Consider the following 13,100-nt stretch of genomic DNA (forward strand, 5'->3'; position numbering starts at 1 on the left):
CTTCTTAGGGACTACTGTATTTTCCAGATCAGGAGCTAAATAAAATTTATTTGGGATTGGAGATTTACTAGCTTGTGATCATCCTTCTCTAACCTGGCGACCTAATAGCTGGGGTTGGGGAAAGTTGAAGACCAGTATATAAGGAGGACATCAGATTGGGGAAGGCTGGTTTAGATAACCAACCATTTCTTAAGAAATGAGGACCAGTACATGGAGAAAATACTCACTGCTTCCCCTATCAACTATTAGCATTCTAGGGGAAACTGAAGCAAGCTGCCAGTGAAAGCTTCATACTGAATTGAAAGAGGCCTCTTTTTGTTTTTTTTTTTAAGTACTGATGATATATTAATGAGATGGCACTATTGTATAGCTTGATCAAAAAGCACTATTTCCACATTTTGATTATTTGGGGTGGGTCAGTTACATTTAACCCACATTACATTCAATTAAGTATCTTCTGCCATCAGTTACTTATGTGCTGTATGATCTGTGAAGGCATTTCCCCAAAACTTTTCAAGAATTAATTGACCTTTTTAATATAAACACATAGAAATGCAATTTACATGTATGTAATCAAAATGGCACAGTGAATTTAAAGAAGATTCACTACTAAGTTATGGTATTGTTATGCAATCTGTAATGCAATAAATTCTCTAAAATCAAGTGAAAATGAAATTTTGATTGCCATTGTAATAGGTATTTGTCTCTGTTTTTTCACTCTTGGAAAGGTATTCAGGAGTCTCCAGTACCAAATGGCCATTCTCTCCCAGGCAGAGACTTCCTTCGGAAACAAATGCGGGGAGATCTTTTCACCCAGCAGCAGTTAGAAGTGTTGGATCGAGTCTTTGAAAGACAACATTATTCTGACATCTTCACAACAACTGAACCCATCAAACCAGAGCAGGTAACATATAGAGCTGAAACAAGCATTCTTCTTCAGTCTGCATCCATCCCCAGATCATCACATATTCTGCACCGTCTGTGATTTCATATTCAACAATTCTCATAGAATTTTTAATCTGATACTCTTCAACGCTTGATAAATTATATTTGATAATTAATAGTATTGTAAGTTCCATACATGATGTTCAGTATTTGCTCCCCATTCATTACAAATTCATGCTGGACTGTTGGTATTCACTCTTTTGATATCTGTACATAATAATATACCACAACTAGGAGATGATGTTGTGAATGGCAAAAAGGAGAGTGAATGTCCAGGAAAAAAGGAGAACAAAATAATTCAAGTGGCAAGGGAATGTACATCAGGGGCAGATTCAGACAGACTTGTTCACACTGCAGAATCACTGGCAGTGTGGGACTTAATGAAGAAAAACAACAAATTCCAGTACAAATTTCACAGCAGAGTGTTATTTCTGTTGTCTCACATGCATTAAGTTTATCAGGAAATATAACAGAAAAGGATGAAAATAAAAGTCCACTTCAGAGATGTCTCAGTTCCAAGTGAAAACATATAGCTGTCAGCAGATTTTTCATTTTTTAGGTAAAGTTCTACTTCTAAAACTTTAATTTGTCTGCTTCCCATGTGGAAATAATTCTATACACACACACACTAGTAAGAGAAGGGTTTGAAAACTTATCAAGTATTTAGACTGAAGACAGGAGGAAATGTTAAGAATCACCAATATGAGGCTGGAAATGAAATAGTTGAGCTCCAGTCATTTGTTTTGCATGAGGGCTGAACTCCATCTATGATTGTGCCTCATGTCCAATATCATGAGCTTTGTAATGATGGTTTATGGCTCTGAAGATTCACTAAAATAGGACAGAAAAGAAGGTTAGAACTTGTTTGTAACTAATGCATTGTTCTAGGCGCCAAGGTTGTTGCAAGGAACTGGCTAGAAAGAATCCTAAATCTGATTTTAGCCCTGTGTTTTCCTTTTTGAGCCATTGATCTTGATTATGGTTGCACAGCCTCATCCATTTCAACAAGCCCAGCCAGATACAATATTTCATTACTGTTCATTTCTGTTTATATACAACTTTTAAGAATAAACAGTTTGTCCATCATGTTCATTACATAGTAACTGCAGTCTCAAGAGTTGGCAATGTAAAGTTATATTACAGATCGAACACTGCACAACACTTCCATATCATTTTAAAGCACAATGGCCTTAATTCAGATAAAGTTAGTCACATGGAGGACCTGTTGCCATCGAATGGCAACTAACTTCAAATTGCAACTAACTGCATTGATTTCAATGGGTCAAGGGGGCTGCTTTTCTCTATAAAAGAGCCAGTCAGCTCACACATTCAGTCATCACTGATCATCTGTTGCTTAATTATATGACAGGAAACCAAATGATACACATCCATGGGTGAAGTAATCCTTAGACTCCTATTGTTTCATGTAATCTTAAAAGTGAGCAATGCCTCACTGTACTCTTGAATTTGAAAAGAGGCAATAATTTAGACAGGTTTATACACTTTTTAAATCCCACTGGTTTTGGTGGAACAAATTTAAGTTCTTACCTTTCTTTGCAATCTTTAAGACTTAATTTTTATTAGATCATGCCCATTCTAATTGTCTTTGTCTCCCTCCCCTCTGCTAAGTACTAAAATATTGTAGTATAAGCAGGTGTTTAGGCAGCTGCTCCAGGAATAGCAAGTTACAGTGTCATAATATTTCTAGAGTAAAACCAACTCAGTTCTGATAATCATTGCATCAGAAGATGTGCCTGCTTTGTTAGGGCTCCCATAGGAACCACATATGAATCAAAGGTATTCGCACAGAACCAGAAAACATTGGCAGTATAGTATGTTTATCAGATGATTTAATTCATAAGTCATCTGGTTTTCACAAGTGTCCAAAGTGGTTAAGAGTGAAATGTGTTTACATACTGTTGGTATATAACAGTATCCCTGGTAAGATATCAGTGGCTTTCTTTGCCATTGATATCCTACCAGGGATACATTGAAAAGAATAACAGAAGTCCCGAGCACCTCCTGGCAACAGTCTTGTGCACACTTATTTGAAAATGAGCCTCACCAAATGCTCTGCTGCAGCGCTTCCCAAACTTTTCCAGTCATGGAACCTTTCTGAAAATATTTGTTTTTCCCTGGGGAACCCAAACTCTAACCCCGATTTTTACTAAGCCTTGTGAACCCACAATGTCCTTCTTCTTTCATCTGCCCCCATTGCCTGAGTGCTTTGCATAACGTGCCAGGTTTGGAAATAAAGATAAAACATTTTAAATATAACAAATAAAGCAATTATATGGTAATATCCCAAATGAATTCTCTTGATTATTCCCAACACTATGCAACAGAATCCTAGGAACCGAACAAACATTTCCTTGTTGGCTTGGATGCCAACTGACAATCAGATAGTTGGCCTCATGTGGTTTCATTTTAAAATCCATTTTAAATTTGATTTTTGAGATTTTTCATGGCACCCCTCCAAGGCTTTTGCGGAACCCTAGGGTTCCAGAGAACACAGTTTGGGAACTGCTGCTCTAGGGTTTACTTCTAAGGTGACATGCACAAGATATAACTGTTACAATAACTGTAGGAGTACATTCCATTGGTGCAAATGGGACTTATTTCTACCTAAGTGGGAATAGGATTTATTTATTCATTTAGGGCACACACCTACTGAGATGAGCTCGAGCTCCTTGCTTCTTCAGTCCTGCGTTTTTACTGGATAGCTGTTCTCAGCCATCTAGCAAGGGTATTTCGGACCTTGAGGAAAGGAGGCTGAACCTTCTTGAGGATACCTTGGATACTCACCATCCCAGTCTTCATCCTGTTTTCCAGACTTGGAGCTCCCAAGCAATATTGGGAACAATATATGGCTCGAGAGGCAATACAATCGTTCCCTTAAAATATCAATACAGTGGGCCTTCTTCATGGTTGCACCCAGCCTGTGGACAAAATGCTATTTAGCATGCTGAAAATCTTGTATCTTTAAAACACACCTGTGCATTCAGGAATTTCCTAGTTTGTAATTAGATTACCCATGCTGTGTTATGTTACTTTTCCAGTACTTTTCTATATCATTATAATTCTGATTGTGTTGCATTGCATTGTTTTTAAAATAGCACTTGAAATGCTACATAGTGCCAACCTTTAGCATCATGTGCATGATACATCCCTCCCTCCATGTGTATAGTTCAAATGTCTGCAAGGAGAGGGCTTGTGCACACAACCTGAAGCCCAGTTGCATGATTCCTGTGAATGAGCTGCTGTATACAAGGAGTCCCCCTCTTTGCAGATGGAAGGACACCTGGTGGAAGTATGTAATGGGTGAGAAATGGCACTACTCATTGCAAGCCACTCATAGAAACATAGAAACAGAGCGAGTCAGAAGGGGCCTCCCAGGCCATCTAGTCTGACCTCCGGCACCAGCCGGCTCTACTCACGACATGCCCACCATGTGGACGTCCAGCCTATCCTTGAACACCCACACCAATGGGGCCTCAGCGACCTCTCATGGAAGCCCATTCCACACCCTCGGGGTCCTGAATGTCAGGAAGTGCTTCCTGGCATCCAAACGAAACCTTGGCTCCCTGACCTTTGCTCCATTGGAGCGCTTTCTGCCTTCCTCTGCAGGGGAGAACAGGTCTCTACCCATCTCCATGTGACATCCCCTCACATACCTGTATGTTGCCAACATATCCCCTCTGAGTCGCCTCTTCTCCAGGCTGAAGAGACCCAGTTCCCTCGGTCTCGCCTCATACGGCATCCCCTGCAAACCGGCCACCAACCTTGTGGCCCTACGCTGCACTGACTCCAACCTGGCTATATCCTTTCTGTAATGAGGGGCCCAAAACTGAACACAATGCTCCAGTTGCGGGCGCACTAGAGTCGTGTAGAGTGGTAGTAATACCTCTCTTGATCTAGAAGCCACACTTCTGGCTATGCAACCAAGGGTGGCGTTCGCCCTGTTGACCACTGCATCGCACTGCTGACTCATGTTTAGCCTGCAGTCAACCAGTACCCCGAGGTCCCTTTCACAAGTGCTGCTCTCCAGCCACTTGTCACCTAACCTCTACTTATGACAGCTATTCCTATGTCCCAAGTGCAAGACCTTGCACTTATCCACATTGAACGCTATCCTGTTGTCTCCTGCCCACTTCCATAGTCTGTCCAGATTCTTTTGGCTCTGGAGTACCTGCTCCTCAGTTGTGGCCACTGCTCCAGTTTTAGTGTCGTCTGCAAATTTGATCAGCAGACTGTTCACCCCTTCTTCCATGTCATTAATGTAAAGATTAAACAGGATTGGCCCCAGGACAGAGCCCTGGGGGACCCCGCTTGTCACTGGCCGCCATCCCGATGATTCCCCGTTAATGGTTACCTTCTGCTTTCGATCAGTCAACTATGCCCTAATCCACCGGACAGTGCTTTGGTGTATCCCAGAACTCATCAGTTTCTCCACCAGGATATCATGGGGCACTTTGTCAAAGGCCTTGCTGAAATCCAGGTATACCACATCCACTGCATCCCCTCCATCTAGCCATCGCAAAACCTTGTCATAGAATTCCACAAGGTTTGTCTGGCAGGACCTGTTTTTGCGAAAGCCGTGTTGTGTGGCTCTCAGCCTCCCTTCCCTATCTAGCATCACTAGATCTCTCTCTATTATGAGCCTTTCCATTGTTTTTCCTACAATGGACGTAAGGCTAACCGGTCTGTAATTCTCCATGTCCTTTCTACCACCCTTTTTGAAAATTGGGACCACTGATGCCACTCTCCAGTCCTCTGGAACTTCACCTGTTCTCCACGAGGTCTCAAAAATGGAGGCCAGCAGGCGTGAGAGAACCCCTGCCGAACTTTCTTTTTTACAGAAAGTCCTTTTTATGTAAGAAATGTGTGGTTCTCTAACGTACATTATAGAGCAGTCCTATACTCCAGTTAAGCCAGGGATGAGAGGAGAGATTGCTGCTGAGGTGGTGGAACTGTTGGTGCATCCTATTTATGCTCAGGCTTGATGGGGATGCCAGATCTTCTCAATCCTGGCCCTTTGAAAGTGCTGCCAGTGCTGAGCAATCAGTCCTGCTCACATGCTGCCCACCTGTAGAAGGAGCCAGTGAACTCAGTGTGATAGAGTCAAATGCTATGCAAAGAAGTGTGGCAAAATTTTGTTGCAAAGAACTGTGTTCCAGCTCAGCTGGAATGTAAATCAACTCATTTTCTGTATAATCTGGTGAGGATTAGTCTGTCTCTCCCTTTTAATTCCTTTACCAATTTTGTTACTATTGGTTTAGAAAATATTTGTAAGCCTCTTTCAAACATTTGTTGCCTGTGTTTGTGGAGCAAATGACATAAGATCCAGTTGTGAATAAATGATTTAATTCAGCAAGGGTGAGGCATGAACAGAAACAGTTTTTCCATGTGACTGGGGGAAAATATTATTATCAGTTACTTTCCCATAAAAGTCACCATGTCATCAAAATAAAACAATGATACTATCATAAAAATACAGAAATCAAAAATAAAAGCATGGTAAAACCATAGAATCCTCAATGTGGTATCTTCTGAGACAACTGTTAACTACAAATCCTTCCTTTCCTGCTTTTGAGAAAAGATTTGAGATTTTTCTTTTTGGACGTTAAACGGGGATGCACGCATGCTCCAAGGCAAAGTGCTGACCTCTAGCACCATCTGCATTTCTGAGGATTCTCTGAGGCCCCAGATTGGCTCCAGAAGCACTGTTGGGAAAAAGGACTAGTGGTTGCAGCCTGGGGCTTCATTTGGAAATGTGCCCACCCACCCAGAAAACAGAAGAATTTTTGTCCTGGGACCCTAGACAGGGTAGGTGTGGGGAAGTCAAGCAAGAGGAATTGCTCTGGCTATGCCTGCCTGTGTCATTTTTGTGTCTCTTTGTGATGGTGGCGGTGATTGTGGTTTGCGTTTGTACATGTGTGTGTCTTGGTTTTCTGTGTCTTTCAGCACAGTGTATGCCTTGCAGTTTTTCTGTGTATGTGTATGGTGTATTTTCTGATGCGTGTTTTGTTGTGTATATGCATGGGTATGTGTGTTTTATTTAGGTTTATGGGTGTGTGGTGTGTGTGTTTTGCATGTTTGCTCAAGTCAATTTTTATGTTCTAAGTGTTTTGTCTTTCTTGTTTCCTTTTGGCTATGACTGTGGGGCACACAGCTTGCCTCTTTGTGTGTATGTGTGTGTTTTTCTTTCCTGAGTATCACCAGTTTGCCTTCTGTGAAATAAGTATTTTGTTGTGCAATCTAGGGACAAATGTGATTTGAAATGCAAAGTTCATCTCCTCACAGTGCTCAGTTGCTTGGCAAAGCCTTGTTGCTCATTTCTGAACCTCATTGGACTGCCTTCTGTGGAGTTAGAGCTGGAGAAAGGATGTATGGTTCAGAAGAATAGTTTTATGTTTTCTTTGTATAGGAAAGTCTCCTTAAACTCAGCTATACAACGATTCAAGGCATCCAAACCTGGAGCAATTTCTTAGTTGTAGGTTCTTTTCCATGAAGAAGTCAACCTGCCATCGTTTGTTGTTGAGTTGTTCAGAGTGACTTGTTTCCAGGGTGGCTTTGGTGATGTCCGTACCTGGCAAAGGGACTTCACCATGGGCCATCAAGAATGGCTGGGCATTTGCCAGGCAAGACTGGCAACACTCTTCCCATGCCTCGCAGTCTTAATAGTGCTACCATCCTGCTTTATTATCCCTTCAGTTCCTTCTTGCAAAAGGGTTCTCAGCCTCTCATTTATCTGTATTTTTTCCCTCTTGTGCCAGTGTGCGCATATGAAAATCCACTCTTATGAAATCTGTGTAATTTCCCCTTAAAACTCTGCCATGAAATTTGGTAGAGCAATCCCCTCACTCCCTGCTCCACCTTGAAATTTGTGTATTTTTATCAGTCCCCATCACTGCCCTCTTTGCATCAATGATTCCAGTCACTGCTCTGTAGCCCATATGCTTATCTGGCAGCTAACAACCGAGCCTGGTAGAGGGAAAGTGACCAGCATAAAGGGGTGTGTGCATGTGGGGGGGGGGGGGGCAAAAAAGGGCGGGGGGCCGAGGAGGGTTTTTTTGGGGGGGGGGGGGGTGTAATCACTTGGTTTATGTGAAACAGCCTTTTAAGATTAAAAAAAAAGGTGAATACTTGCAGGGGAACTGTGAAGGATAAATTTAATATAATGGACAGAGCATTATAAGTCTTGGGCAAGATTCCAAATTTAAAAAAAACTTTGGAAATGTGTTAGCATACGACTTAGAATATCATGATCTGAAACCCACTGTAGTTTAACTAATCATGTGAACTGGCCCACAGTGTCTTATGAATGAGAAGCTAATTTGTGAGAATACCTGTGGTTGACAGGGGAACAGGTAACAGGCATTCTTCCCATGTAACTATTTTAATCACTGAAGTGACCCGTATGCATTCCTGCTAATACAATATAGGATCCCTTGCTTTTGTTTTCAAGCAATAACTTTGCCACATAACTGAAGTTTATCAGTAGAGGAAGGGCAAATGTAATCCTAGAGAGATTTTTTTAAAAAATTGCTCAGGACATATGCACCTCTTGCAAGAAAAATACGTTTTAGTTTGCCAGTAGCTGCATTTGGGTGAGGGTGGGGGATGGCAAGTAGGAGTAGAAACAACTTCTAAATCCAGCACAAGAAAACACATCAGCAGCAGAGAAAAACCTTCCCATATTTACTCTCAGTAGACTATTAAACAGCACCAGGCTATTAATTTGGATTTTGAGTCTTCACTAAAGCCCATAAAAGTGCACAGTTGTCGAATGGAGTTCATTTTAATTTCCTTTCAATCACAGTAAATTATTCAGGTGATAAATCAGCTGGGGCAACCTCCTGGCTGTAATAGAAACCCTAATTCCTGGCTAATTATCCAGCCCATTGCTGCCAACAGATCAATACCTCTACAAAATGGAAAGGGCTAAGGCCCTGCAGTGGGCAGAGTGTCAGAAAGACAGCTGGGAACAGTGACATGTGTGTGACCCCCCACAGAGTTCAAAGATCAGAGGAGGTTAAACTGTGCTACCGGTGTCCTCTCTCTCTCTCTCTCTCTCTCTCTCTCTCTCTCTAGGAATGAACCCTCTTCTAGTTGATTTAATTGAGAATTCATAATACTTGCTTTAATTTCATCATCATGTTAAAAAGCACACTCACATTATTTCATTTCTTATTATTGCATGCACAGTTATATGCTGCTAACAGGATTATCTAGCAGAATGACCATGTATGCTTCGGATAGCACTTGCTGGCACTGTGTGCAGTGGAATTTAGTTAGCCTCCTGTGTGCATGTACAGAATAGCATATAATACTTCATGTCTGCCAAGTTAGTTAGAGACAAGTATTTGTACTCCATGCTGAATACCCAGGGCATTCTGGTGATGTCATTGGATTTATTTATGATATGCTTATTTTAAATTAATGGCAATACAGGATTGGTTTGTGGAACTGCCCATGCCACATGACTTCTAGAAGATAATTTTGTACCTTCCTGGGGTGACAGGGAAGAGATCAGAGGTGAATAGGGTTATAAGGCAGTCATTATCTTACTGGTGCAACCAATGACTGCTGTGGCAAGGAAACCCATATCAATTTGAAAAGCCAGTAAACTTTAGATCTTTGTCAACAAATACCATTTTAGGTATTGACCAGCACCTATATCAGCTGGTTTTTTTGTCAGACCCCATTCAGTTTCTAGTTCCATGTTTCCACCATCGACCTGTTTGGCTGTTGACCTAACCCAGCTCTGCTCTCTAATCCCATGAAATAAACATTGTTTTTGAAAATGAAGTTTGATAGTCATAAAAGCACACAGAGTTTTGGCACTTCTACTTGACTTATTTTAGTGCAGGGTAAATGTATATGCAGAAAATCTTCCTTTTTCTCAATAATAGACATTTTCTGTCATAAAACCTTTTAGTGCCTGTGTTTTATTTCATGCTCTGGGTCTAATGGATCATTATTATATTATTTATTAATTACATTTATATATCACCTCACCTGCAAGGATTTCAAGACACTGTAGCTGCTGCTTCTCTCCTGAAATGTTACCTTCAAAACAACCCTGCAAGTTCAGTTAGGCTGAGAGATAGTGATGGATCCAAAGTTACCCAATAGTGGTCCTGGGACACCTCCTCTTTTGTCTTCTCCCCTTAATCTGCCCACTGGTATCCCAGGGGATACCATGAAAGCCCAGAGGGGAGCAGGGATGACTGTGGCTGGTCCTGGAAAGCATGGAGGGTTCATACCACACACTAAATCACCGCTGCAGTGGCTTAGAGGGTTGTGTGAACTAAGGATTGAGCTTCTTGAATGAACTGGAATCTGAAATGGGGTCCTCACAGAGGGGAGGTTGTACCATCCTTGGTTGTACACATTGGTTGTACCATCCTTGTTTTCAATGGGGAAAGTATTTTCTCACAAAACAGGGAAAGACACCTTATCCAAGTCAGATCAGTAGTTCACGTAGCTCGGTATTGTTTAAAGTGATAGGAGTCTTTTTCCGTTCTTTCTCAAGATGCCGGGGGATGAACCTAAAACTTGTGGGTGACAGTGTCTTTGTCTCACTCCCACTCTCTGAATTTCCATGTAGCAAGTGATTTGGCTTACTGACTCAAATGTTACAGAAGTATCTGTTCCTCTAGTAAGCCTCACAAAAAGAAGAAAGATATAATTCATAAAGTGTCTGGCACATTTATTCTGCCCAATATATTTCAGAAGAACAGTTCCTCCTTTATGGGTTTCAAAACACAAACACACTCCTTGAGGTTCTTTGAGAAGCATTTCTCTCTTGCTAATTTTCTCATTTATCAGTTGTACAACTGTTATACTCTGCACCTTGTAAACTAGAACATCCCACTTAGGGCAGAATGGACCTCATCCTGGCATTAAAAAATAATTTATGTTGCGGGCATTTGTTTCTTGCCCTTAGTTCCGTAATAGCAGAAAGTTCTGAGGCAGTCCCAGCTTTACAGTGTTGGGAAGGCAATGCCAGTGTTAAAAAACTGGTGGCAGCTCCCTTCTTCTGCTTCTTGGTATTCTACTTCAAAATCTCACATTAATAATCAAACAACAAAATACACAGCAGGAGGTACCATTCCTCTAGCAGCAGGAACAGGAGCTATTCTTTTAATGGGCCTATTAAAAATGTGATTTTCAGACCAATTCAGTTGATTTGGTCAAGTTTACTACAACGGGATTACAACAGTAGAATCAGTCCGTGAATTATTCCTGTTAAGTATGAAACCTTCAAGCTTCAGCAGATTCTGCCTCCCCCTCCCCATTTCTGACAAGCGTGCACAGTTTTCATGGAAAACTATGTAAAAATTTCTTGCGTATTGCACTTTGTTGCAGCATGTCACATTGGGTGGCGCCAGTCATACTGTTTTATGTTATGTCACACAACACAGCATGATTGATGCAGGCTGGTGCATTGCATGACAATAGGGTTATGGTTTCTGAGAAATGTTACAGAAACAATAGCTGTTGGACCCAGGTATGCAGCAAATAGGTTCTGAGTCAGCTAATAGGATTTGCTTTTTAAAGGAATCCTATGACTTGTGATGGCAAAAGAAGGGGACGGCAGAGGATGAGGTGGCTAGATGGAGTCACTGAAGCAGTTGGTGTGAGCTTAAGCGGACTCCGGGGGATGGTGGAGGACAGGAAGGCCTGGAGGAATGTTGTCCATGGGGTCACGATGGGTCGGACATGACTTCACGACTAACAACAACAACATGACTTGTGAAACTGTTTAGGTGTTCTTGAGTGCTCTCGGAAAGGGTAGTGTATACTCCATATCTTTAACAGCATGAGACTAAGATATTTTGTTCCAAAGCATGACTTCTTAGCATAAAGTGTACTCTACTGACAGCCATTATGTCACAGAGCATGAAATGCTATGTGCAGTGTAGAGAGAGATGCTGGATCAAACATTGGGATATGCTCCAGCATTTCATTTGGCCCAGTTTTATTTGTTATTCACTGATTATTTTCAGCAAATATTATTGATGGGAATGTTTTAGGCATGCTGAATGGATAATATATCCATAAGTGAAACTAATGAATAGAGCTTGCATGATTGGCACTTGTAGAAATCACCCCCTTTCTCTTCATTCAACTGTTGGATGTTAGGTTGGATGTCAGGAAGTACTTCCTGATGGTTGGGATCCCTAGGATATGGAACGGGCTTCCAAGGGAGGTGGTTGAGGCCCCATCAGTGAGGGTGTTCAAGGAAAGACTGGACAACCACATTACATGAGTGGAGCTGGCTGGAGGCGGGGGCCCTTTTCTGATTGACTTTGTTTTTCTGTTTCTGTGTTGTTAAGGAATGTGAAGGAAAATCCCCACACAGGAGTATTTTGTCTTATTTTCCTGTGGGAAGAAAGGAGATCCACAACTCAACTCCCCCATTTCACCTATACTGTGGCTTGTTGATGCAGGAGACATCACATCACTTTTCCAAACATTTCTAGTAAACCAGTTCTCCTGGACTGCATGTGCACCAAGTTTCCTTTCTCTTGTCTGGGTTTAATGCCACTAATTTGGAATTTGCTACTGTGCTGCACCGGGAGCCCTTATGCACCACCTTAGAAATATACATTCTCTTTTAAACAAGCACACACATCTCTCATTCATTGTGTACTTGCCTGCACAAGTATACATAGATGTTTAGCTGACGTTGTTTTATACTTGTATATAGCTTCACTTAAACACACACAGTGATCTCCATGCGCACAAGTTCCTTCACTTCTGCCATCTTAATTGTTTGGGCTTCCCTTGGTAACTCTTACCTAGGTTGACACAGTTTACAGCAAAGTGAGCCTAAATTAAACCAAACAGAGGTGAAATAGAGGCTGTGGACATGTTGTAGGGTAACCTATCCAACTAGGTGCCTTCTAGATGTTTTAGACTACAACATCCAGCATTCCTGAGGTCTGGCCAGCCAGCTGATGCAAGTTGAAGTTAAAACATTTGGTGGGCATCAGATTGGAGAAGGTTGTTGTAACGGACTAGCTAGAAGGATGAAGAAGAACCAAGTGCTAGGGTTCTTGCACCCAGACCATGGGGAATATGGTCTATGAGTATATATTCCATGGGGAACATAGCTTTTTTATAACTAAATTAGCAATGTGCTC

General features: G+C 41.6%; 1 protein-coding gene across 2 annotated transcripts in view; it reads left to right on the top strand.

Moving 5' to 3' along the window:
• The window catches only part of PAX5 (paired box 5), a 242,295-nt gene that overhangs the window by 72,076 nt on the left and 157,119 nt on the right, over positions 1–13,100 (top strand). For both annotated transcript variants that reach the window (XM_044439545.1, XM_044439546.1), the window contains exon 6: positions 729–904. In XM_044439545.1, coding sequence (XP_044295480.1) covers positions 729–904 — 176 coding nt within the window. The remainder of the gene's footprint in view (positions 1–728; positions 905–13,100) is intronic.

The sequence above is a fragment of the Varanus komodoensis genome, unplaced genomic scaffold (assembly GCF_004798865.1).
Source record: "Varanus komodoensis strain SLA01 unplaced genomic scaffold, ASM479886v1 scaffold35, whole genome shotgun sequence".
Lineage (NCBI taxonomy): Eukaryota > Metazoa > Chordata > Lepidosauria > Squamata > Varanidae > Varanus > Varanus komodoensis.